Here is a 26,620-nt window from a genome sequence, read left to right as displayed (position 1 = left end):
AAAAAATGATTTCTTGAATGTAAAAGAAAAAACCACCTGTTCATATCAACAATATATCAGGAAGGAAGGGGACAATGGCCTGTTTATTACACTAGTCCCCAAAGTTTTTAATAACGTTTTCTTTTTTGTTGGCTAAACAAATTTGGGGACTTTAATGGATTTCGATTGGTTGGTTCATTAAATTGAGTGTCCAAACGTTACAACTATTAATCGTAATCTACACAAGGGTTAATTTTATTTATCATCATTGGGGATGTAATTTATCGGCCATTGTCTTATCCCTTTAGATCGCTGCCAAGACAATGTTGTCACAAATGCGGTTCCTGGCCGACAATGTTGGTTCGATCCTTGAGAAGTTGGAGCTTGTTTGTACGATAGCCGCGGATATAGAGGTTAGTGGGAGCGGATTCGCAATCCGAATCCGCAATCCGCTCAATTTTTGGACCCAGAATCCGAATCCGCAATTGACACTGCGGATTCGAATTGTTAATTTTAGCGACTTTTGTAGAAATAATTTTTTTGGGGGGAATTGTTCCTTTTCGTGGCAACGTCCATTAAGGGGCGATTCGTCTTATTTTTAATATGGCTTATGATAGGGTATTTTCGGTTAGGTTAGGTTATATTAGGTAAGGTGATTTTCCCTGCAGGGGCTAGAAATATAAGAAAAGCTACTGTGAAAACAAACGAAGAAACGCCTCTTAAGGAGCGTTGCCACGAAAGGGACTATACCCAAAATTTTTCATTTAATATGGCAGTTAAAACCAAAAAGTATTATTGTGTGTTAACTTCAGGTAGCATTCAATTTTTTTTGGTATTTTATTTCACAGTAGCTTTTCATGGTTATTTTAGGTTAGGTTAGGTTAAGTAAAAGTTAGAAAATGGCCGCTGTAGGGGCTAACATTTTCTTTATTTACAAAAAGACCTTTAAAGAATTGTTAAAATTCGCAATCCACAATTCGAAAATACGCAATCTGCAAAAAAAACAAGAATCTGCAATCCACGGATTAATTCACTATTTTTGGGCGGATTTTGTAAGAATCCGAATCCGACTCGAAAATTGGGTGGATTGCCAACCCTAATTTGTAAAATAGCTGTGAGGTAAATAGGAACGGATTTGTACTATAGCAGCGGATTTGGAGTTTAGTAGGAACGGATCTAAAGGGATAAGACAATCGCCGATAAATTGATGTACATCCCGAATTATGATACACAAAATTACCCTTTCTGTAGATTAAAATTAGTGGTTGAAACGTTTAAAACACTCAACTTAATGAACGAACCAATCAAACTTCACTGAAGTCCCCCAAAGTTGTTAATCTATACAGTTTGAACACTCAACTTAATAATCAAAATTCAATAAAAGTACTCAAAGATGTTAATCTACAGAAGATGCAATTTTGTGTGTTGTCATTTGAGATGTACATCAATTTATCGGCCATTGTCTTATCCCTTTAGATCAATGCCCTAAATAATTGTTAAGGATGTGAATGAGAAGCTGTGTATTAACCTGAACGTGGCCAGAACTTCTCTAATGGACAGCAAGCAGATTATTGATCACCATCTTTCAAAGGAATAAGAATTAACAATGTTATAAGACACGGGGCCCCTCAAGGCTCCACACTGGGCCCACCAATCATCTGGTTTCCAAAATCTATAGTCAAACTAAGTTTTAAGACATGGGGTAAGTTCAGCACAGGTTCCCATCAACATGGATTTCGGAAGGGCAGGTCGACAGGTACAGCTTTACAGAGTATCCTGGATCACATAAACAATGGTCTAAACAGGAAAAAACCTGTCCACAGGACCGTCAATGTGGCTATTGATCTTTCCCGTGCCTTTGACACGGTCGACCACACCATCCTGCTGCAAGATATTGACAAGCTCGACCTAAACGACCACATTAAACGGTTTCTCTGTGCTTATATCAGAGGTCGTCATACTTACGTGGTATTCAGAAATTCCACCTCAAAATACCGTAAGATGAAACAAGGAGTTCCACAGGGAGGTGTACTCTCCCCGATCCTCTTCAACCTCTATATGTCCTCCATGCCAACGCCACCTGGCAATATAGTTCTGAAGACATATGCCGACGACTCGAACATTCTAAATTCTGGACCTGTCATTGAACCCGTTGTAGAAGAATTAAATTCTTACCTGGCCACCCTGAACATATGGTTCAAAAACCGCAACCTTCACATCTCGCCTGCTAAATCATCTGCTACTCTATTCACAACAGCCTCCAATGAATGTAACTTGGAACTTGCAATCGAGATTGATGGTGAAAAGGTCCCCACAGTGAAAAAACCTAAATTCCTAGGGGTCACTTTCGACAATCTACTCTCTTTTAAACAGCATGCCTCAGATCTTAAAACTAAAGTCCAAACTAAGACAAATGTCTTAAAAGCTTTAGCTGGTTCAGACTGGGGCAAAGAGAAAGAAACGATTGTCAATACTTACAAGACCATAGGCAGGCCACTACTAAATTACTGCTGTAATATCTGGACTCCAGCCCTCAGCAACACCTCCTGGAAAGGCCTCCAGGTAGCACAAAATGCTGCCTTAAGAACTGCCACCGGCTGCCATTTAATGACCAATTAAGACCATCTACATTCAGAAACGAAGGTCATGAAAGTCCGACCTCACTGTGAGATGCTTAGCAAGCAATTCTTACTTGCTACTCAGAAGCCACACCATCCCAACAGAGTAAACCTCTCTAGACCCCCCCCCCCCCCCCTCCACGTCAAATGGAGCAGACTCTCTCCTCCAGATTTGGAGACGAAATCAGACAAATGTCCCGTCCTGATCTCCCGGAGGATGAGTTCAAAAGTAAGCTGAAAATTATTCACACTAAATCTGTCAGAGAGGCCCTAAATAATATGGAGCCCAATAAAGTTCTCCAATCTGCGCCACCCCCAATAATTGTGTCTGAAAAGGACCTACCTAGACACACCAGAGCCACCTTGGCCCAACTTCGCTCTGGCTACAGCAAATTTCTCAACAGTTACAAGGCCCGTTTAAACCCAACTATTGTCGACACCTGCCCCAACTGCAATAACCACTCCCACACGACTCAGCACCTCTTCACGTGCCCAAGCAACGTGACCGAACTCGCGGTCACTGATCTCTGGCATAGACCTAAGGAAGCAGCCAGGTTCCTGAACCTGGCAACAGATGTAAATGATGATAATGGATGAGAAGAAGTTGGCTACAAACAACAACAGCACAGGTTCCGTCAGGTTAGAAGCCTTATGAATCTAAAATCTAAAAAAGGGGGGTCCCTCAAGGATCAGCAAAGGTTCCGACAATCATTAGGTCTCTGGCCTTCTTATGTAAAATTAGAGTCACTCAAAGTTTAATACAGGTTCTGTCTATCATATAGGTAGTCTCCAGCCTCCTTATGAATCTAAAAAAACACAGAATCTAAAGGGATAAGACAATGGCTGATAAATAGATCTACATCTCCAATGTTAATATAAAATTTACCCCTTCTCTAGATTACGATTACTGTTTAAAACGTTTTGACACTCAACTTAAAAAATCAAAATTGATTAAAAGTCCCCAAAGTTGTTAAGTTAACAAATAAGAAAGCATTATTTTAAATTTTTAGAGACTAGTGTAATAAACAGCCCATTGTCCCCTCTCTCTCTCTCTCTGAATCAAACAATGTTTTAACACATGGGGTCCCTCAAGGATCCACACTGGGTCTGTCAATAATATAGTCTCCGGCCTTCTTTTGAATCTAAAATAAAATCAGAAATCTAAAAGGGATAAGACAATGGCCGATTATGGAGTAGCTTTGCTACTTACAAAGTAAATTGATATGTTGACTAACTTTAGGGTTTTTATGTGAATGAGGAACAACCATGTAGGGAGGGGACTATGAAACTGTAAATTATACTGGTACCCAAAGCTGTTTACCTCGATATCTTTTTTCCTCTACTTAAAAGCTTTGGGTACTTTTTTTTAAAATGTTCATTAGTTGATTCAGAACTAGTTGTTTCAACCAATAATCAAGATCTATTTATTGTCCATTGTCTTATCCCTTAAGATTCCTGATCATAATATGAAACAAGTTATGTTATACTCTTTTTCTTTTTTTATGACAACTGAGTTTCTGCTCTACAACTTATTTTTTCCGTTTGTTCATTATTTTTTTGGTGTACTTTGCTACCAATGGATGTTGTCATCCTTGTTAATTCTTAAATAGGAGACACAGTTGGAGAACAGTATCTGCCATCTGGAAGTCAAAGGAAAGATTCCATTATACCAGGCCAGGGAGGGATGGACGGGACATTGGACTGTAAATTTCACTGGTACCCAAAGTTTCAAGCTCAAAAATATTGTGTACATTAATTGAATTCTGATTGGTTGGTTTCAAACTAGTAGTGTCTAAACTTTATAACCCCTGTCATATTTAGACAGATCCATGAAATGGAATTATTATATCAGAAGAAACTAAAGAGGAGTGGGACGAGAATAATGAAGAGTTTATTTTTGACAACAATGAAGCTATTCACAATCTAGAGGAATATTATCAATACCTTATCCTGTATTCATTCGAAACCGATTAATATCTGTCGAATTGGAACCGGATCTCAGCCATGCGAAACAATTATGTATAGCAACATATTATATCAAGTTTTCAACAAATTTAAAAATCTACAATCGTAAGATTAAAACAATTTTTTTGCATCTCAGGGCTTAAAATAACTGGTTTTAATCTTATAATTGTATATTTTATATCCGCGGAAAGCTGTTTATAATACGATGTGATAATGCTTGTGAAAGTTGCCATCCTTGTTTATCATGTCTCAACCGTGCAAATTCGATAAACCAAAGAGAAAGAATAGTTATTTCTGGCATATTGTATTAAAAACACCTTTTCAATGATATAAAATGTATAATTATAAGATTAAAACCAGTTTTTTTAGCCCATGCCTTTTGATTGTACATTTTTATATTTGTAGAAAACTTTTTTTTCTATGGATGAGAACCAGTTCTAATCCACTGGATATTAATCGGTTTCAAATGAATGCGAGACAATTTATTGAAATATTTAGTTTGAAACTGAAGGAGTTAAAATTGAACCATCCAAAGTGGAGGTGAAAATTAAAAAGGAGGAGAGAAAATTAAAAAGAGAGGAACGAAGAATAAAAAAAGAGGAGAAAAGGATAAAACTTGAAGAAAAATTGGAAAAGAAAGAAATTCAGGAACCGCAATACTTTAATGTTGTTGTTGTATTTCTGTTTTAAAGGAAGCCTGCAGGAAATACACCGCTATAACTGCTGAAAGACTGTCACAAGAAGACCCAATACAAAGGGATCTTAAGGGGAAAGACAATGGCCGATGAATTTATGTACATCCCCAATTATGATACATGAAATTACCCCTTTTGTATATTTCAATTGATGATTGAAATGTTTAAATACTTAATTTAATGATCCAACCAATCAGAATTTTTTGCCTTTATAATATTAAAATTGAAAATGGGGATCTACTGCAGTAACGAATATTTCCAAAAATCTATGAATTTTAAATACTACTAGCTGCCAAACGGCTGAACGTACAGATCATGCCCGCACACTGTTTTAAGCAGCATAAGAAAGCCTACATATAATCTGGAATAGCCATAAATCAATAATGCATAACTATCTCGCAGTGCAGAGAAATGCGCAAAAAAGACCTATTTTGCGCGTTTTTTCTTCAGTGAAGCTTTCCCTGTGCATCAATGGATCTTGGCTCTTCCAGATTATTTGTAGGCCTTCTTATGCCGCTTAAAATGGTGTGCAGGTAAGATCTGTACGTTCAGCCGTTTAGCAGTTAGCAGCCTTTAAAATTCATAGATTTTTGGGAATATTCGTTATCAGCAATATTTTACCGTGAACTGCTGTAGATCCGAAAATGTTTTGGGGTTGACTTTCCTCCCCCCCCCCCTAGCTTCAAGTGCCCCTAGAGGCCTATAGAGGCGTAGCCACTATTACAATAATAACAAGACAACTAAACAGTATTGAGTTTGTGTGAAGGTACCTAGGAAAGAGCTGACCCCACTGGAGACTGCCCATGAGTTTATTAAACATGTTAAACTTAATCTGGCAAGAATTCTATGCCGCGTTTGAGCAAGTTAAAAAGTCGTCTTCGTTTAAACAATAATGCCTTTTGATATGTAAAGGATTATATTTAAATCAATGGAATAAAATACCATTGGGCTCTTATTTACACTAGTCCTCAAAGTTTTATAATTGTGATTTCTTACTCTTAGCAACTTTGATGACTTTTATTTAATTTTGATTGTTAAGCCAACAAATAAAAAAAAAGTGTGGTCATGAAACTTTGGGTACTTATGTAATTAACAGTTCAATGTCCCCTCCCTTAATCAACAGTTCTACTCAGGGATCTAAAGATGTTACATTGATGTCCGGCCCTAAAGATAATGCACAAAATTACCCCTTCTGTAGAATACAATAAGTTTTTGAAAGGTTTGGACACTCAAATTAAATTTAATTTTGATTAAATTCCCCAAAGCTGTTAAGCCAACAAATAAGAAACATGATCATAAAACTTTGGGTACTTATGTAATTAACAGTTCAATGTCCCCTCCCTCCCTGATCTTAATCAACAGTTTTTCTCAGGGATCTAAAGAGATAAGACAATGGCTGATTAATGATGTCTGTCCCTAATGATACATAAAATTACCCCTTACAATACAATTAGTGGCTGAAATGTTTGGACACTCAACTTACTGAACCAACCAATAAACATTCAATTAAAGTCCCTAAAATTGTTTAACAAAAAATAAGAAAACATGATCATTAAACGTTGGGTACTGATCTAAGTTCTAACTATACTTGAGTGAGTAGGGAGTGAGGGGACATTTGGATGTTTAATATACCAGTCCCCAACGTTTTCTTATTTGTTGGCTTAACAACTTTGGGGACTTTTATTGATTTTTGATAAATTTATTCATTAAGTTGAGTATGTAAACGTTTCAACCTTCAATTGTAGTCCACATAAAGGGTAATTTTGTGTATCATCATGGATGTACATCAATTTTTTTACCATTGTCTTATCCCTTAGATCCTTGACTTGACATAAAGCATAGAATAATTGATTTTAGAAGTGTGATGAACATTTTCCTGTGACAGAAGTGATGGCTGCTATTGAGAACAATGTTTATTCTTGTTTTGTCCAAGGAATTCTATTAGAATAACCTTAAAATTGTGGATAATAAGCCACTTCCCGAATGATTGTCAAAAAGGGGGAGGAGTAACTGTCATAATTAATTGGTTGTTACTAAACCTAATATCCTTGGGTGTTAGAGTATCACATCCCATTACACGTGGATGATGCTCTGGATTCTCTAGATGATCAAAAATTGAAGGAGAATCCCACCCTTAAGAGGTAAGGTAATAAGTGTAGTTGATAAAGGGGCTACACACTACACAGTTAGGACTTCAAGACAAAAGTTATCAAAGGGTTGTCTGCAATAGTCTGATTGGGTCCTTTTTTAAGATCTAGCTGTTTGTTCTTTTCTGGGGTATGTACTTCAGAGAGACAGAGGTGACAATGGGCTGATTATTGTAGTTGTCCCCAAATTTTTATAATTACATTTTCTCATTTGTTGGGTTAACAACTTTGGGGACTATGGTAAATTTCAATTGGTCCGTTCATTAAGTTGGGTGTTTAAATTATCAGCCATTGTCTTATCCCTTTAGATCCCTGTATGGAACTCTAAAATACATTTTAATAGTATCGTATTTAGAAAAATCTGTTGAAAACAGAACAAATTTTAAATGTAAAATTTGTTCCTTTTCGTCGCATGATGAAAAAGAAGACAAATTTTCCACCACTGGTTCAGGAGAGGACAAAATTTCCCCAACAAGTGAAACTGAGGTCAAATCCTGGCATGACAAAATTTCCCAGCATATAGTTGATGTTCATTTCAAGGCATTTTCATTTCTAAAAGCAAAACTTCTTTACAATAATACCCTTGACTGTGGCGTGTAACACATAGCAGATACGCCCCCTAGAGGCCTCTAGTGGCACTTTCAATGTTTTTTTTAAAATTCATGTCTATGTTGCTTCAAGTCTTTTTAATGTTTTGTGATTTGTCTTGGGAGGGTATTGGTACCCTCCCCCAAAATAGTTATAAACCTTCCCGGGACCTATGAGAAACTACTCTGTTTAGGAGATCCCGATCGTTTTAGCGGTTAGCAAGATCCTTCGGTACAAACATACAAACACAGACAAACATACATCATGTTACTTTATTATAAGGATTGTCTAGAAGGTGATAGGTTCAATTCTCATATTAACATTGTGTCAAAATTAAAGACATTAAAAATGGTTTCTACTGCTGCTATGTCATGTTTGCAATATAATTAGGTTGAGTAGGGGTACTTCCTTGGCCCAAAACAGTCACAACTTATAACCACACACAGTTAGAATTTCTAGACAAAGGTTGTGCAATCATGCAACTTCTGAATATTTAAGGTGTTCTGCTAAACATTGAAGCTTCTTATAGGTCCTGGGAAGGCTTAAAACTATTAATATCCACCCTCCTTTCTTAACTCAAGTGCCCTCTAGGGGTTTTATATCCTAATAATAAAGTAAAACGATGTCTGTTTGTACCAAAGGATCTCGCTAACCGCTGAACCGATAGGGTTTTCCTTAACAGAGTAGCTTCTCATTGGTTCTGGGAAGGTTTATAACTATTTTGGGGAAAGTTACCACCACCCTCAAAAAGAAGTCACAAAAAATAATAGAATTAGGAGAGAAGAAGAATAGTGTGAACCCCTTTTTCGTAAATCTGACAAAGGAACTCCTCCAGCTGACGAAAAACTTTAAAATTTTTCGAGTATATAATTTCTAGAAAGCTAACTTTATATTAAGGAATTCAACAATTCATAGCTAACTTATTAAAGGATTTGTAATATGCTTTACACTATACCAGAAAAATAAATTTTAACACGATATAATTTACGTGAGAAAAGATTTATCTTAAGAAATGCGACTATTTACAGCTAACTCTTTATATGGACAAAATGAAAAAAAATATGCCCTTTCCTTTACACAGTACAACGCTAGGTCCTGTTGAAAACGTAACGAACGTACTGTTGTATTGCTATTTGTTGTTATTTTATTTTTATATAATTTATTTCGAGGTAAACATGAAACAAACTATGAATTTATGTATTTTAAATGTTTATAATAGATACGAATTACGAATTAAAGATCATAAATCATGTACATTTGAAGTCCGAGATATTATTTTTTTGTTTTAATAGAAACTCAAGAAAAAAATGTGATTTTATTAACTTAAATTCATAAAGGGATTTTTATTATTTTACAACGATTGCAATAGATGAAGCATATTTATTATAGCTGTTAGTGATGCATATAATGATCAGCTTTTAAAAATGAAAATGATTGTCTCCAGAAAATAAGCTGTCCAACATGTCAAGTGGAACTCTTTGAGTTTGAGGCATTTGATAATATTAATTAAGAAAAAGGGAAAATGAAACACATATTTAAAAACAGTTTGACCTAATAAGCGCATTTGACTGGAAGCTTGCTCACAATTTTACGGATTATTGCGTAAGCTAATTTTCTCTTTGTGAGTGGACATTAAGAAGTTTTTATAAGCGAAGCTATTCTATAATAGTCCATTTGTCAGTTAGGCCGGGGGAAATGAGATTTACTCAGCTGCAATAAAAGCTAGACCACTGATTTTTTATAGAGCATATTTAAGTATATCATAAAACATCCATAGCAGTCGGACTGCTTCAAAGCAGCATTTCAGTAAATAAGTCTTCATGATGTTTTTGTGAAAATAAGCCATCTATATAAATTGCATATATTACAAAAACACGATTTTCAAGTCTTAAAAATACATGGTGAAAAATATGAATTCTATTGAACAGGGAAAAAATATACAGTTCACTAAATTTAAGTTTAAATGCACTTCGTGCAACTACCCCTTTAGTATATAAATTCTACTAAAACTGTCAAAGGTCTAATGCTCCAATTACCCAAACTCATTAAATGCACTTCATGCAACTATCCCTTTATAAATTTGAATCAGTAGAGAACTAGGGTTGGGCCGGATAACATTTTAAATATCCGACCGGATATTTAAACTATCTGGCAAAATAAACTTTTATATTATACAACAAAAATCCCTGTTAACAAAGCATTATTTCCTAAATTCTTGGTACTATATAGCAATAAGTAAGTAATACTTCATTATTATTACAGATTGACGGACTTACGGACATATAGACGGACATACAGACGCACATACAGACGCACAGATAGACATACGGACAGACATAATATGGAATTTTTTTGTGTCTTCAATATCCGGTTATGCGGCATTAGAAATTGGCCGGATATCTTGTATCCTGCTCAACCCTATAAGGAACATATTAATGTTGGGCCGGATATCAGGCAGGATACCGGATATTTATGTTTCTGGAAATCGAATATTCGGCTGATTTATAATGCCGAATATCCGGTTATCCGACAGGATATCCGATAAGTTGCTGGTTATCGGCCAATTTTTAATATCAAGTATCCGGTCGGATATCTTGTCAATGCCGGATATCAAGCATAATAAATAAGCCGGATATCCAATATTTTGATAGTTTCATTATCTGGTATCCGTCCTCCAGATATTGAAAATAGCCGGATATCCGGCGCATCCCTACCCTATATGGAACATATTATCTTATGGTTGTCAGGTTGAGAAGCATAACTCTATGGATCATGTACCAGCTTCTAAATTAGAAAAGGAAAGATGTGTGGTCCCAGGGATCTAAAGGGATAAGACAATGACTGATAAATTGATGTACAGTATATCCCCAATGATGATACACAAAATTAACCCTACTATAGATTATATTTAGTGATTGAAGCGTTTTGTCACTCAAATAAATGAATGAACCAACCAAATTCATTTTATAAGTCCAAAAAGTTGTGAAGCTAATGAATAAGTAAATATTATAATAAAACTTTTGGGGCTAGTGTAATAAACAGCCCAATGTCCCCTCCCTCCATGGGTGTTCTCCAAGGATCAATTCTATGGAAAAAAGCACACTCTCTGTATGCCTCACTAGAGAGTATCTTGTCCAACTTAATGAACCAACCACCAATCAAAATTATTGTAAAAGCCCCTTAAGTTGTTTAGTCAATGAATACGAAATTGTTATAATAAAACTTTGGGGACTAGTGTAATAAACATCCCAATGTCCCCTCCCTCCCTGGGTGCTTCCCAAGATCAATTCTATGAATAAAACCACACTCTCAGTAAGCCTCAAATCCACAGAAGGGGAAATTTTGTTTATCACCATTGAGGATGATCAATTTATCGTCCACTGTCTTATCCCTTGAGAATTATGGAAATATTCTAACCATTTGTTTAAAATCATTAATTTATATGGTGCATCTTACCTATAACAACAACAATATGTACATATTAATGATTGTAAGAATGTGGTGTTCTCCAAGGATCAATTCTATGGGAAAAATCACACTCTTTAATTGCCTCACTAGAGAGTTACATGTCCAATCTGTGGAAAACTTGTGGCTGATAAAAAGAAACTCAAGGAATTTTTCAACTCTGTTAAAAACTCTCTAGCGGCTTCGCCCCTAGAGGCCTTCAGGAGCACTTGAGGAGGGGAGAGTTGAATCCCAAGACCCATTTTTTTAGATTTAGATGTTCTTAAAAGTATAAAAAAAATTGGAGGAGGGGGTATTTTTTTCTATGGGTGATTTCTCTTGGGAGGATGGTGGCACCCTCCCCCCTAATAGTTATAAACCTTCTCGGGACCTATGAGAAGCTACCCTGTTAAGGAGAACCCGATCGGTTCAGCGGTTAGCGTGATCCTTCAGTACAAACAAACAAACAGACAGACATCGTTATACTTTGTATTATAGATTAAAATATTTTTCTTATCTTTAAAAATCCATTAAAATATTTTTTGGGCAAACTTCATACCAGGTTATACCAACAACGAAATTAATTCGAAAATATCACGAAACCTATACGTGGTTTTCAGCTATCTTTGGGGGACAACACTTTTACAACTGACGACCGTTTAATCTGCACCCAAATATTATTTTAGAATTATTTTGCTTGTTGGTTATACCTTATTCCTTACCCCCCGGCCCCCCCCCCCCCCCCTATACTTGGTTCTTGAATGACATTTTGCTTAATTGTCATAGGAATTACTATTACAAAAATGCACATTTCATCTCTTAAGACTGATTAACCAGCCATATAATTTGAGGGGGGAACTTCCCCCCCCCCTTTCCCCTCTAATTTCTTAATAAAACAAGGATGACCAAATTGTCCAAGGAATCCAAAGAAACAGTTATATCATGTAAAAATCAACAACCAACGGACTTTTTGGCAATTATTGTTGAGTTGCTTGTAGCTACATGATGACTATTTTGGGGGAGGGTGCCACTCACAACCCTCCGAAGTAAAAAAAAAAATGGACTAGTAAAACTAAAATTCAAAGTATAGGGTCGACCCCCCCCCCTTTCCTCAAGTGCCCCTAGAGGTAACTAGCAGCTAGTAGATGAAAAAGAGAGGAAAATATTGTTGGTGTTCTAGTATCATATGGAGGTGCATACACTTGACAGAAATATTCCTTGTGATTCCTGTGACAAGTAAGTATAAAAAGTAACAGGATGTCTGTCTGTGTGTTTGTCTGTATCTTGCTAACCGTTGAACCGATATGGTTCTTTTTTAAAATGATGTTTTTTATGGGTTTATGACTATTTTTTGCATAGCCTCAAGTCCTTAATAAAAAGTAATAGGATTTCTATTTGTATGTTTGTCCGTAACGAAGGATCTCGCTAACCGCTTAACCGATAAAGTTCTCCTTTACAGTGATGCTTCGTAAAAGTAATGGAAAGGTTTATAACTACTTTGGGCATAGCCGTTATTCCTAATATAACAGTAGCAGGATGTCTGTCTTTCCGTACTGAAGGATCTTGCTAACAGTTGAACCGATATGGTTCTCCTTTATGGTAATGCTTCTTATAGGTCCAGGAAAGGTTTATAACTATTTTAGAACTTAGCCTAAACATATAAAGATAGTAGAATGACTGTCTGTATGTGTGTTTGTCCGTATCGAAGGATCTCGCTAACCGATAAGGTTCTCCTTTATAGTAATGCTTCATAAAGGTCAAGGAAAGGTCCATAACTACTTTGAGCATAACTGCTCAAGTGTTTCTAGAGGCCTCTAGGGGGCGTAGCCGCTAGTAACTGTTTATTGTAGGAAGTATAGAACTCCTATGGATCTACGTCACCACAAACAGAAAGCGCACACGGGCAAAACATTTCTGGTAATTATATTTATTATTTCTTTCTATCCATCTATCCAACTATCTTTCTATCTATCTATTTTTTCTTTTATATATATATCTATTTATCTATCTACCTATCCATCTTTCTATCTATTTATCCATCTTTCTATCTTTTTTTCTATCTATCTATCCATCTATTTATCCATCTATTTATCCATCAATCTATCTATCTATCTATCTATCTATCTTTCTATCTATCTATCTATCTATCTATCTATCTATCTATCTATCTATCTATCTATCTATCTATCTATCTATCTATCTATCTATCTATCTATCTATCTATCTATCTATCTATCTATCTATCTATCTATCTATCTATCTATTTATCCATCTATCTATCTATCTATTCATTTTATACGTATCTACCCTTCTTTCTATCTATCTATCCACCTATCTATCTTTTTTTTCTGTCTATTTATTCTTTCATCCATCTATCTATACATACATATACCTATCTATCTATTTTCCGTAAAGTTGTGTGTTAGCGTTTAGTCAAATGCGCTTATTAAGTCAAACTGTTCCTAATTATAAACATTTCATATATTTAGTATAAACATTTGGTCAAAATTAAGTACAGATTAACTTAATAAGCGTATTTGATTAAACGTTAACATGGATCTTAAGGGATAATACAATGGTCGATAAATTGATGTACATCCCCAATGATGATACACAAAGTTACCCCTTCTGTAGATTACAATTGGTGATTGAAACGTTTGGACATTCAACTAAATTCAATAAAAGTTTTTAAGCGATTAAATAAAAAAAAATTGATGATAAAACTTTAGGACTTTGGGGACTAGTGTGATGAAAAGCCCATTGTCCCCTCCCTCCCTGCAACTTTACACACAAAAAACTACCTTTTTTTTATTGTGTCTAGTCCATCTATCTGTCTATTCAACAATCTATCTATTTATATACCGATCTACCCTTTTTCTACCTATCTATTCACCTATTCATCTATCTATCCATCTATCAATCTACATATTCATCTATGTATTAATCAATTTATATATCTATCCATCTATTTATCTATTCATCTATATATCAATCTATCTATAATTATTTATATTGTTTCTTATCTATCTATCTATCCATCCGTCTATCTACATATTTATCTACTATGAAAACCTATTAATCATTCTAGTGTGCTGAGTGTGATAAGAGTTTTACCCAGAAGTGTTACCTGCAGAGACATGTCAAGATTATTCATGAGGTGAGTCTCTCTGTCTGTCTATATGTTTGTCTGTCTGTCAGAAGTGTTACCTACAGAGACATGTCAAGATTATTCATGAGGTGAGTCTGTCTATATGTTTGTCTGTCTGTCTGTCTCTCTGTCATAAGTGTTTCCTACAGAGACATGTCAAAATCATTCATGAGATGAGTCTGTCTTTATGTCTGTCTGTCTGTCAGTTTGTCTATATGTCTGTCTGTCTATCTGTATGTCTGTCTGTATGTTTGTTTGTCTGTTTGTCTGTCAGAAGTGTTACCTACACAGACATGTCAAAATCATTCATGAGGTGAGTCTGTCTGTATGTCTGTCTTTCTGTATGTATGTTTGTCTGTCTGTCTGTCTGTCTGTCTGTCTGTCTGTCTGTCTGTCTGTCTGTCTGTCTGTCTGTCTGTCTGTCTGTCTGTCTGTCTGTCTGTCTGTCTGTCTGTCTTTCAGTCTGTCTGTATGTCTGTCAGAAGTGTTACCTGCAGAGACATGTCAAAATTATTCATGAGGTTAGTCTTTTTGTCTGTCTGTCAGTCTGTCTGTCTGTATATCTGTCTATCTGTAGGTCTGTCTGTATGTTTGTCTGTCTGTATGTCTGTCTGTCTATATGTTTGTCTGTCTGTCTGTATATCTGTCTGTCTGTCTGCCAGAAGTGTTACCTGCAGAGACATGTCAAGATTATTCATGAGGTGAGTCTCTCTGTCAGTCTGTATGTCTCTCTGTGTGTTTGTCTATATGTCTGTCTGACAATCTGTATGTCTGTCTTTCAGATGAATTACCTACAAAGACATGTCAAAATTATTCATGAGGTGAGTCTCTCTGTCTGTCTGTATGTCTGTCTGTCTGTTTGTCTATATGTCTGTCTGTCTTTCAGATGAATTACCTACAAAGACATGTCAAAATCATTCATGAGGTGAGTCTGTCTGTTTGTCTGTCTGTCTATATGTCTGTCTGTCTGTCTTTCTGTATGTTTGTCTGTCTGTCTGTCTGTCTGTCTGTCTGTCTGTCTGTCTATCTGTCTGTCTGTCTGTCTGTCTGTATGTCTGTATGTCTGTATGTCTGTATGTCTGTATGTCTGTATGTCTGTCTGTCTGTCTGTCTGTCTGTCTGTCTGTCTGTATGTATGTCTGTCTGTCAGAAGTGTTACCTACAGAGACATGTCAAAATTATTCATGAGGGGAGTCTGTGTGTATGTCTGTCTGTCTCTTTGACTGTCTGTCTGTATGTCTGTCTGTCTGTCTTTCAGATGAATTACCTACAAGTACACAGACATGTCAAAATCATTCATGAGGTAAGTCTGTCTGTCTGTCCGTCTGTCTGTCTTTCAGTCTGTCTATATGTCTGTCTGTCTAACTGTATGTCTGTCTTTCAGATGAATTACCTACACAGACATGTCAAAATCATTCATGAGGTGAGTCTGTCTGTATGTCTGTCTTTCTGTATGTATGTCTGTATGTTTGTCTGTCTGTCTGTCTGTCTGTCTGTCTGTCTGTCTGTAAAAAGTGTTACCTGCAGAGACATGTCAAAATTATTCATGAGGTGAGTTCTAGTGCTTCTAATACAAAATTATATGTGTTGTATGGTATTCTAGTAACTTATGCTTGCAATCAAACTTATTAAATGCCTTTGATGCAACTATCCCTTTTATAAATTGGTACCCAAAGTTTTATAAACTGGTCCCCTATGTTTTATAAACTGGTACCCAAAGTTTTAAAAACTTGTACCCAATGTTTAGAACGTTGTGCCCATGGAGTGTACCGAGTGTGGGAAGGTGTTTCCCAACGAGATGAAACTGAACCGTCACATGGCTCTGCACACCATTCCCGCCACAATTCCGTGTGACATCTGCCATAGGAATATTCAATACCTGTCTCCAACATCCATATTAGGGTCGGTCCATCCGTCAGTCTGTAACGGTTAGCTCTTTTTGTTAATTTAGGCATGTTAGAATTGCCCTATCGATTTCAAACTTTGCATGGTGATTCCTTTAGTAGACAGGTAGGATTTAGAAACCGTAGCAACTCTATAACCGTTACCAGAATGTCCGTACGTCCATTTTAAATATGTTGATTTAAAACTTTTTTAACGAAAAAATTTTATGTGATAAAATTATCCGATTGATATGATTTTTGGAATACTGTTTCCTAGGACAACAAAGTACAATGTTTTAAGCGAAGCATCTCTAAAAGCAAATGCTAAAAATGTAAGTATGTCCTTTAACAATATCCTGTACTTAAGCAGTTTTACTTTTAATTTGTTTCGATTTTTACACATTTATATTTCTATTATTCAGTTATTACAGCTGTCTACAAGTGGTAATGTTCGTTTGTCCTACTGTTCCAGAGCTTAGCTTTTATGGCTGTTGTCATCAGCTGATCTTATCGCTGTCCATGGTAGTAAAAACAACTTGTATCGCATACCTGAGGTGGATTTTTTTGTAAAAATCAGGGTCGCTGCTCGCTAGGCAAAATTGTATTTGTAAAAAATCCTCCAAATTCACATAAAAAAAAATTAAACAAAATCTTAGGTATGTTATTAACACTTTTATGATTTTTGCAGATTTTTTATGAGATTTTGGAGGATTTTTCATCAAAATCAAAATCAAAATCATTTATTTATCCATAAGATCATACAACCGCCTCGATCTTGGACACTCCACCATCGAGTAATTTACTATTTATTTTACAATCATAATATCATAATATTGATTAATAATTATCGGTGGATTGATTATATTTCCCACCACATCTATTATTTTATTACATGATTAATAAAATACGACATATTTATATTACATGACAGGTGTCGTACACGGATGGCCAGGTGCAATCATAGCCCTCTAGGCTGGAGCGTGACCTGGTGTTGTTGGGCACTATTGTTGGCCGACCACCCGCAAATGACTTTGACTAAATCTGTTATTTACTAGTCAAAACAATATTATCTTGTAATTTTGTGACTCAGCTATACCCCTAGCTTTCCCATCAGACCTTCCCTTCCAGACTCCCATACCAGCTGTGGATGCCCCCGTGCGCAGCTTCTAAATAATACAGTTAGTACTCATGCAAATCTTAAAGATTTGCAATTATGTTATTATGAATTATGAAAATAATTATGCCTCACCAGCGAGCAGCAACCCTAATTTTTTAAAGAATCAAACTCTGTTTATTGCAAACAGCTGTCATTGATTTTATTGGTATAAGCGATTTATAAAAAAGCACTTTTAAAATGATTTATAAACAGTTTAATTGTAGAATAAACAGCTTTCTGTAAATTAGCCGTATATCATTCCTTTAAGGGTTGGGTCGGATATCCGGTTTGGTCGGACATCCGGCCATTCGGTTCGGTCGGATATCCGGCCATTTTGAAAATCCGGCCAGATACCGGATATTCAATTTATACGGCCAGATACTGGATATTCAAATTATCCGGACCAACCTTAATTCCTATTCATTACTATTCACTCCTTATGTAACTCTAGTATTGATTATCTCCCTATAGAATGTACAGAGAACAGAAGGATTTGTCTATCTGTCTGTCTGTCTGTCTGTATGTCTGTCTGTCTGTCCTTATGTAACTCTGGTATTGAATATCTCCCTGTAGAATGTACAGAGAACAAAAGGATTTGAACCTCCACAAGAAACAAATCCATACTGTGGCCTATGAAACTTGCAAAATTTGTGGCTCAACATTTAAGGTAAGATCTCGTAAACAGTGATTCTTTTCTCCAGGGATATTAAGGGAGAGGACAATGGATGGTAAATTTATAAACATTCCCAATGATGATGAATAATATTACCCCTTCTTTTCTTCCTTTAATCTATCCATCCATCTATCTATATATCTACCAATCTATCCATCTATATATACATCTATCCATCTAACTATTTATCTATCTCTCCATCTGTCTATCCATATATCCTTCTATCAAGCTATCTAACTATCTATCTATCTTTCCATTTACTTAACTATCTATCTATCTATTCTTCTATTTATCTAATCATATACTTATCTATCTATCTAATCATCTATCTATCCATTCATCGGATCAAGTCAAGCTGAGTGTGCCAATGGCAACAAGTAAAACAGAGCGTGCCAATATTCCCCCTAGTCAAGTAGAGTATGCCAATATTCCCCCAAGTAAAAAATAGTATGCCAATATTTCATCAAGTAAAGCATAGTATGCCAATAGTTTATCAAACAAAGCAGCATGACCAAAAAATAAAAAAAGATGAATTTAACATATTTTCCGATTTATCCTATTATATAAAGTAGTAAGCGTTTTTTGTCTGTCCCAAAGGATCTCGCTAACCGCTGAACCAATATTGTTCTCCTTTACAGTGAAGCTTCTTTTAGGTCCTGGGGAGGTTTTAAACAATTTTGGAGAGGGTGTCTTCACCCCCCTCCCCCTAAAAATATTCTTTAAACTCTTTTGAAACTTAAATTTAAAATGGTATGAGGTCAACTTTTCCCCCTCCTACCAGTTCCCCTAGAGGCTTCTAGGGGCGTAGCCGCTAGTATTATAATAATTCAACCTACAAATTTACTACTTTATGTACGTAAAATATATAAACTAGCAGTGCGTCCCTAGCATCTAGGAGCTCTTTATTCCAAGTAGTAGAAAAGTTACGAATATTAGCCTAAAACCATTAAAATTTCAAAATAAAAGATCTCACTAATCGATGGACTGATATGGTTCTTCTTTCAATGAAGCTTTTTATTGGTCCTTTAAAATACCATGATTTTGTTACAATAGTTTTTCTTTTTAAAACCTAAATGTAAAGGAGATTTTCAGCTCTCTTCTTCCCTAAAATGCCCTTACAGACATCGAGGGGGGGGGGGGGCGGGGGGGCGTGGGTGGAGCCGCTAGTATATATACATAAATTATTTCAAAATTTAAGAAAAAGCATATCTTGACAAGTAAAGCAGAGTATGCCAATATTACGTCAAGTAAAGCAGCGTGTGCCAATTTTTCCCCTAGTCAAATAGAGTATGCCAATATTCCCCCAAGTCAAGTAGCGTGTGCCAAAACAGGCTATTGGCATACTCAGCTTGACTTGATCCCATTCATCTATCTAACTATCTATCTATAAATCTACCCATCTATAAAGCTATCTACCTATCTATGTAATGTATCTATCTATCCATCCATCTATCTATTTAGAATAAGACCCACCTGAATGACCACATGAAGTCCCACTCTGGTATAAATATCCATATCCATCTATCAATCCACCAATCTATCCATCTATCTATCTATGTATCTATTTAGAATAAGACCCATCTGAACGAACACATGAAGTCCCACTCTGGTATAAATATCCATATCTATCTATCTTACTATCTATCTATCTGATGGATCATCCATCGGATCATTCGTTGGATAATTTAATGGATTATTCGATGGATAATTCGATGGATCATTCGATAAATCATTCGATGGATCATTCGATGGATCATTCAATGGATCATTCAATGGATCATTCGATGGATCAATCGATGGATCATTCAATGGATCATTCGTTGGATCATTTGATGGATCTCAATGAATCATTCAATGGATCATTCAATGGAGCGTTCAATGGATCATTTCATGAATAATTCAATCAACCCATCTATCTCTCTTTTTAGAATAAGACCCATCTTAACGACCACATGAAGTCCCACTCTGGTATAAAGGACAAAACTTGTGATTTATGTGGCAAAGGATTCTCACAGAATAAAGTTTTGAAAAGACATGTTGAACAATTTCATGCAGGAAGAAATATCATATTAACTAACAGATTTATATACAAACAACTACCTCCCTTCCCTTTTCAAAGACCTCTTTCATCTGCTTCTAAATTATTTTCTGCTACTTGGCTGTGTTAATATAAGCGACACCATTGTTTGATTTTCAATGACCCAATAGAAAGGTTGCACAAGGCGGTTGCGATGGGGAGATACAGTTATTTAACCCTTTCTCCCTCTAATGTTTTACTCTAATTATTATTTTATGTCTATTCTTAGTGGCAGGGAGTCTGTTTGTCTGTCTGTTTCTATTAAAGTGTCTGTTTGTTTATATTTGATAATCAGGGAGGGAGGGGACTTTGAAATGTGTGTGTGTGTGTAGCCATTTCATCGGTCTGGTTCAGGGTTGCCATCTAGCTGTAGAAATCTTGCTACTTTTCTCGGTTTTTTCCAAAGGTCGATAGGATTCAGATCTGTAGGGTTGGAGTTGCAGTTGAAAAGGTGGGGGACATCATGAGGGGAAACTTGACAAGCTGGGCATTTGTTGTCAATTTCTTCGTTGATACGGTGATTGTAGTCATTCACTTTAGTGCTAAAACCAGATCTGAGTTGGGACAGAGAACAGCGGGCCTTTCTAGTTAATGTGTTCTCTGATTTACTAATTTCTGGGGGTTTGAAGTTGAGGACTCTGTTGTTCTTATATTTGCTTTTAACAGTTGCAACGGTTTTTGTGTGCAGAGATTTAAGGCCTCTTTTTAACTCTGGTTTATTTGTAATAGGAGTAATGCGTCTAATTTCGTTTTCATATTGAAGGGCAGTTTTTTTCATCTGTCTTGGGTCTGGGGGGCGATCCAGGTGTTTCTGTCCAGGGTGGCCAGGTAAGTGTGAAGCGAGCAGGAATTGTTTGGTAATAAGCTGAGCATGGGGTTGTAGGGGTAGAACCTTTGTTTCTTGATGGAGATGATCTATGCTGGACATTTTTAAGCAGCCAGTAGCTATCCTAAGAGCTTGATTTTGGATAGTTTGTAAATTTTGCCATTGACTAGGGCTAATTATAGAGCTCCAGATGGGACACCCATATTCTAAGACACTTCTGCCAATAGATTTATAGGTGTTGACTAGGGTTTCTTTATCCTGTCCCCAGTCTGATCCAGCCAGGCATTTCAGGATATTAATCTTTGGTTTAGCATTATTAATGGAAGACTGAGTGTGATGACAAAATTTATGGAGCGAGTCAAATACTACTCCTAATAACTTTGGCTTGTTTTCAAGGGAGATTAAATTATTTCTAAGAAAGACTTGAGGGTGTATTTTGTAATCTTTGGTATCGGGTGAGAAAAGAGTGACTGTAGATTTTTCTGGAGAAACCAGGAGTTCTCTTTCATCCAGAAAATCAAGTAGTTTATCCAGGTATGCATTTATCTTGATGGTTAAAGCCTGGATATCAACGCCAGAAGTGTATATGGAGATATCATCGGACTTTGAAATGTAATTTGTACTGGTACCCAAAGTTTTTATGATTTAGTTCAGTCATTGGTTGGTACAAACTAACAGTGTCCTAGCTTTTGAACCAATAATTTCAATCTTTAGAAGGAGAATTTTTTTTAATAATAATTGGGAATTTACCGCATTTTATCACATTTCTCCTACCCTGCAAGATCTCTGAAACAAAGATGACAACATCCATAAGAAGCGAAGCACAAAAAAATCAATAATCATGGAATGGACAAACAGACAAAGTTATTTATAGAGCTTATTTTCATTAAAATAAAAAAGAGAGAGTTAATATGCAAAAACTATCATAATAAGATTTATGTCTTTAGAAGTGCGACCGACAGACAGACGGACAAAATAATATGATTACATGTGCACATGTCATAGGAATCTTCACTAAAAATTTCAGTTGTCTACCTTAAAAAGCAGCTGAGAAAATCAAATTTCCTCTTAGCATTACAGACTGTCTGACTAATGGACAGACAGACAGGCAAAATGCTTTTTAGAGTAGATAGACCCCTATCATATTTATATTTTTTGGATGCAGATAAAAACCAGTTCAGCTGCCACTTGTGTGAGAAAACGTTCAAGTATAAAAACTCACTGTACCAGCATCTGAAGGGCCACGAGGGGCTGGAAGTTTGCACGGTAAGTGTGTGTGTGTGTGTTTGTGTGTGAGTGTGTGTGTGTTGGGGTGTGTGTGTATGTGAGTGGTTGTGTTTGTTTTGTGTGTGGGTGTGTATATGGGTGTGTGTATGTATGTGGGTGTGTGTATGTGTTTTTGTGTTGGTGTGTGAGTGTAAGTGTGTGTATGAGTGTGTGTGGGAGTGTGAGTGTGTGGGTGTGGGTTTGTGTGTATGTGGGTGTTTAGGTGGTTGGGTGGGTATGTGTGTGTGGGTTGGTGGGTGTAAGTGTTTATTTGTGTGTGTGGGTGTATGTGTATGTGTGTGTGGGTGTAGTTGTGTGTGTGTGGGTGTGTATGTATGTGTTTGTGTGTGTTGGGGTGTGTGTGTGTATATGGGTGTGTGTTTGTGTGTGGGTGTGCGTGTATGGTTTTAATCATATAATTGTATATTTTTTTATATCCGTGGAAAGCTGTTGCGAGAAATAACTATTCTAGTGCGAAGATGTGGGAATGTGTACCCAGAGTAGCAAAAGTACCCAAAGTACTAAAGTTTTGTTTTATTTCAGTGCGAGGAATGCGGGAAATCTTTCAGTATGAAAAGTAACCTGAAGAAACACATGCGAAGAGTTCACAAGGAATTTTCATATTTTGACAGAAAATTGGTGTTTTTTAAGTAGCGCGGCTGCTCCACAAGTGTTCTTTGCTGTCTATCGTTATTACAGCCTAGATGCCACTCTATAATTGATTATGTCTCTCCGTCTGTCTGTCTCTAACTATGTGAAAACTTAAATCTTTATTTGAAATATTATATATTAGCTACTATAGAGGAGCACCTAATTGTTGAAGGAATTATCTTGCCTAGTTTGAAATCAAAAGGACAATTCTAACAATAACATACTTAGATTAGCGATAAAAGCTATTACAAACGTACATGAAAGAATATACTTTCATTTTTAAAATTTGATTATAGAGATGCCACGATATAATATCGTAATTTGTTTTCCTAGGAATCAAAATCAGATAAATAGGAATATTTGATCATACAAAAAATACAAAAATTTAAAAATCAGCATGTTTAAAATAGACGTAGGGAATCTGGTAACGATTATAGAATTGCTACGTTTTTTAATCGTACCTATCTGTTAAAGGAATCATTCTGCAAAGTTTAAAATTGATAGGACAATTCTAACATGTCTAATTTTAAATCTGTTAAATATGAACATATTTAGATTTTTGAAAAGAAAAGAATAAAACTTCCCATGGATATCAAGGAATTACAAATGAGTCATTTAATCCGATTAAGATCCGCTGGATTAGAACCGGTTCTCAGCTATACTATCCACATGAAATCCGTGCGGAAAGCTGTCTATAATACGATACGATGAATAACTATAAAAATGCAGGGATCTAAAGGGATAAGACAATGGTCGATTAATAGATGTACATCCCCAATGACTATACACAAAATTAACCCTTTTGTAGATTACAATTAGTGGTTTTAACATTTGGACATTCAGCTAAACCAAAAAAATTCAATTAAAGTCCCATAGATTGTTAAAGCCAACGAATTAGAAAACCGTATAATAAAACTTTGGGGACTAGTGTAATAAACAGCCCATTGTCCCCTCTCTCTCTCTCTCCGGAGTTTTGACTCATTTTAATTACTCAGGAGTACCTGGCACTTGATGATAAGAAACAAATAGAAAATCTGATTGCCCACCACAATTCTACGCAGCAAAGCCAACACAACTCTACACAGTCTAAGTCTGTGCTTAATAGTTCTTCATAGTATTCTGTAGGGTTAGGCCGGATATCCGGCTACAATTCTATGCTGCAAAGCTCTCTGCTCACTACATTCCAACAACACAACTCTACGCAGTCTAAGTCTGCGCTTGATAGTTCTTCATAGTATATTGTAGGGTTAGGCCGGATATCCGGCTACAATTCTACGCAGCAAAGCCAACACAACTCTACACAGTCAAAGTCTCTGCTCAATAGTTCTTCATAGCCTATTAGTAAGGGATCAATGGGCAATTAATTCAATTTTGTCTGCTAGGATCATTCATATCAAATTTTGTCTGCTAGGATCATATCAAATTTAGCGGCAATTGTGCGCTATTCCCGCAAAGTCAGTCAGAACTTGCGAAATCCTTTACAAACTCTTTACATGAGTCCCCAAGGTTTGAAAACCATAAATTGAATATTCATTGTTACATCACTGTTACACATTTTATATGTTGTGTTCATAACCAGTTTAAATCTAAATGGATAAGACAATGACCGATAAAATGATGTACATTCCCAATCATGATACACTATATTACAAGTTCTTTAGATTAAAATTAGTGGTTAAAACGTTTGAGCACTTAACTACGTGAAGTATTTATTAGCTGGATTTTTGTCTGAGAGTCTTTTTTAAATTGTTCCTATGTTTAGTTTCAAAAAGTGGCACATTCACCCCTCTATTCCCTTCCACCCCCCCCCCCTTCCCTATTATCTGTGTTAATAGGCTAAATTTTTCCTTAATTCTATGTGATATTATACAAATTATTTTTATTTTGATATTTAGATTATCCTGAAACCCAAATATGGTATGAAAAAAATATTTTAAAAACATTAAAAAATTCGAAGATTTTCCCTTTTTTGGTTAGAACATTTTTTTCTATAAATTTTTCGTGTAAAAATGTTAATTTTTCCATTACTAACAAAAAACATTGATAATGACATGTACAATTTTTTAAAAGCAAAGCTTTTCTATTAATAGGGTCGGTCCGTGAGTCTGTTAAGGTTAACTTTTTTTTAATTTGGGCATATTTGAATTGTCCTATTGAATTGAAACTTTGCATGCTGATTCCTATAAGAGTTAGGTACAATTTAGAAAGCGTAGCAACTCTTTAATCGTTACCAATAATCTGCTTCAGTTCTGACACTCTACAAGAGTTAATGTTTGTTTGTTTCAGAGCTTTGCTTTTATGGATGTAGTCATCCTTGTTTATCAATATCAATATTTCTTGTTGGTAGTTGAATCATTACCCCTGTGGATAGTGTAAAATATAAAGAGTTTATACTCAATTACCCACTTCTTAGAATTAATCTTTTCAGAGTTAGACTAATTCACAAAATGGTGTCTGATCTAAAAGTGCTCCACGAGAGCCTGGCAGAAATTTTGGACAAAATTGAAATAATTTTCAAGGTTGCATCAAATTTAGAGGTAAATGGCTTTTCTGTACTTTATCTAGCAAAATCATTATATTTAAAGAAAAATTCATGAAAATAAAGAAAAAGCAAAGGGATAGTTCTATGAAGTGTATTTAAAGAGTTAAGGTACTTAGAGTAGTGAACTTTTATATGTCTTAGTAGAATATATTAGGCATTGGATAGATATGATTATATGTTAAAGAATTTTTAACATTGACCAGACCAAACTTTTTTAATTTGAAAATATCGAAAAAAAGTTAAAGTGATTTGCCACATAAATTACATGAGAATGGTCTATTTTTTTCCAAATATGTATAGCCAGAACACCAATATCGGAGAATCTTTTTCCACATATTTCACAAGAGTTATAAAAAAATTGAACAGGGGTTCCCCTTAGGACAAGTTACTTAAAAAACATAAAAAATAACGTCCGGTTCATTATAGGACAAGTTTTCTATAGATTCTTTTTAAAAAAATAAAGAAAACCGTCCGGTTTACTTACATTATACACATTATCTCACTCGGAAATACCAACTAACCATACATCATATACATATATATAAATACCATTCTCATGTAATTTATGTTGCAAATCACTAACTCTTTTAGATATTGTCAAATAAAAAAAGCTTGGTCAGGTCAATGTTAAAATTCTTTATCACAATCATATCTATCCAATGACTAATATATTCTACTAAGACATATAAAAAGATCACTACTCTAAGTACCATACCAAATATTTTATTGGTCATTCTTTGTTGTTATGTGTATTTTGTTGTATAAAAAGTTTGAAGTTCTATTAACTAGTAAATGCTATCTAAAGTTGTATTTATGAGAAAAAAGTTTTTGCCATATATAACACGCAACGAAGTTGAAAATAAAAATGAAAAACTCATTTTTTAAGGAAAATCCCTGGTCAAATCTTTTAATTTTAATCAATAACTTTATATTATGCACTACTACGTTATTTAAAATAGAAA

At 35.5% G+C, this 26,620-nt stretch overlaps 3 protein-coding genes across 3 annotated transcripts in view; all 3 read left to right on the top strand.

Annotated features, from left to right (window-relative positions):
* The first annotated feature begins 27 nt into the window (after positions 1–27).
* On the top strand, positions 28–9,502 carry LOC145306879 (uncharacterized). The gene is made up of 10 exons (XM_080149222.1): positions 28–64; positions 288–392; positions 1,481–1,572; positions 4,210–4,250; positions 4,450–4,526; positions 5,061–5,211; positions 6,025–6,092; positions 7,115–7,190; positions 7,760–7,944; positions 9,437–9,502. The coding sequence occupies exons 2-10, from the start codon at positions 303–305 to the stop codon at positions 9,500–9,502; spliced, it is 846 nt and encodes a 281-aa protein (XP_080005348.1). The 5' UTR covers positions 28–64; positions 288–302.
* Positions 9,503–11,554: 2,052 nt separating this feature from the next.
* Positions 11,555–25,545, top strand: LOC145307312 (uncharacterized). The gene is made up of 12 exons (XM_080149676.1): positions 11,555–11,604; positions 12,617–12,672; positions 13,287–13,353; positions 14,525–14,593; positions 16,332–16,450; positions 18,095–18,119; positions 18,222–18,290; positions 20,225–20,351; positions 22,365–22,465; positions 23,009–23,077; positions 23,672–23,715; positions 24,114–25,545. Exons 2-12 carry the CDS (start codon positions 12,623–12,625, stop codon positions 24,229–24,231), a joined length of 858 nt encoding a protein of 285 aa, XP_080005802.1. The 5' UTR covers positions 11,555–11,604; positions 12,617–12,622; the 3' UTR covers positions 24,232–25,545.
* Positions 25,545–26,620, top strand: part of LOC145307311 (uncharacterized) — a 43,401-nt gene continuing 42,325 nt past the window's right edge. The window contains exon 1 of the mRNA XM_080149675.1: positions 25,545–25,653. Coding sequence (XP_080005801.1) covers positions 25,564–25,653 — 90 coding nt within the window. The 5' untranslated portion in view covers positions 25,545–25,563. The remainder of the gene's footprint in view (positions 25,654–26,620) is intronic.

Source organism: Acartia tonsa, chromosome 15 (assembly GCF_053477335.1).
Source record: "Acartia tonsa isolate MP-2025a chromosome 15, ASM5347733v1, whole genome shotgun sequence".
Taxonomy (NCBI): Eukaryota; Metazoa; Arthropoda; class Copepoda; order Calanoida; family Acartiidae; genus Acartia; species Acartia tonsa.
Note: the sequence above shows the minus strand (reverse complement) of the source record. Positions and strands in the feature narration are given on the sequence as shown.

Coding starts and splice junctions, on each gene's coding strand:
- LOC145307312 (XM_080149676.1), top strand. CDS start 12,623: ATGGAGGTGCATACACTTGACAGAAATATTCCTTGTGATTCCTGTGAC. Junction 12,673..13,286: donor CCTTGTGATTCCTGTGACAA/GTAAGTATAAAA, acceptor TGTTTATTGTAG/GAAGTATAGAACTCCTATGG. Junction 16,451..18,094: donor CCGTGTGACATCTGCCATAG/GAATATTCAATA, acceptor ATCTCCCTATAG/AATGTACAGAGAACAGAAGG.
- LOC145306879 (XM_080149222.1), top strand. CDS start 303: ATGTTGTCACAAATGCGGTTCCTGGCCGACAATGTTGGTTCGATCCTT. Junction 1,573..4,209: donor GATCACCATCTTTCAAAGGA/ATAAGAATTAAC, acceptor TCTTAAATAGGA/GACACAGTTGGAGAACAGTA. Junction 4,251..4,449: donor CTGCCATCTGGAAGTCAAAG/GAAAGATTCCAT, acceptor TTATTATATCAG/AAGAAACTAAAGAGGAGTGG.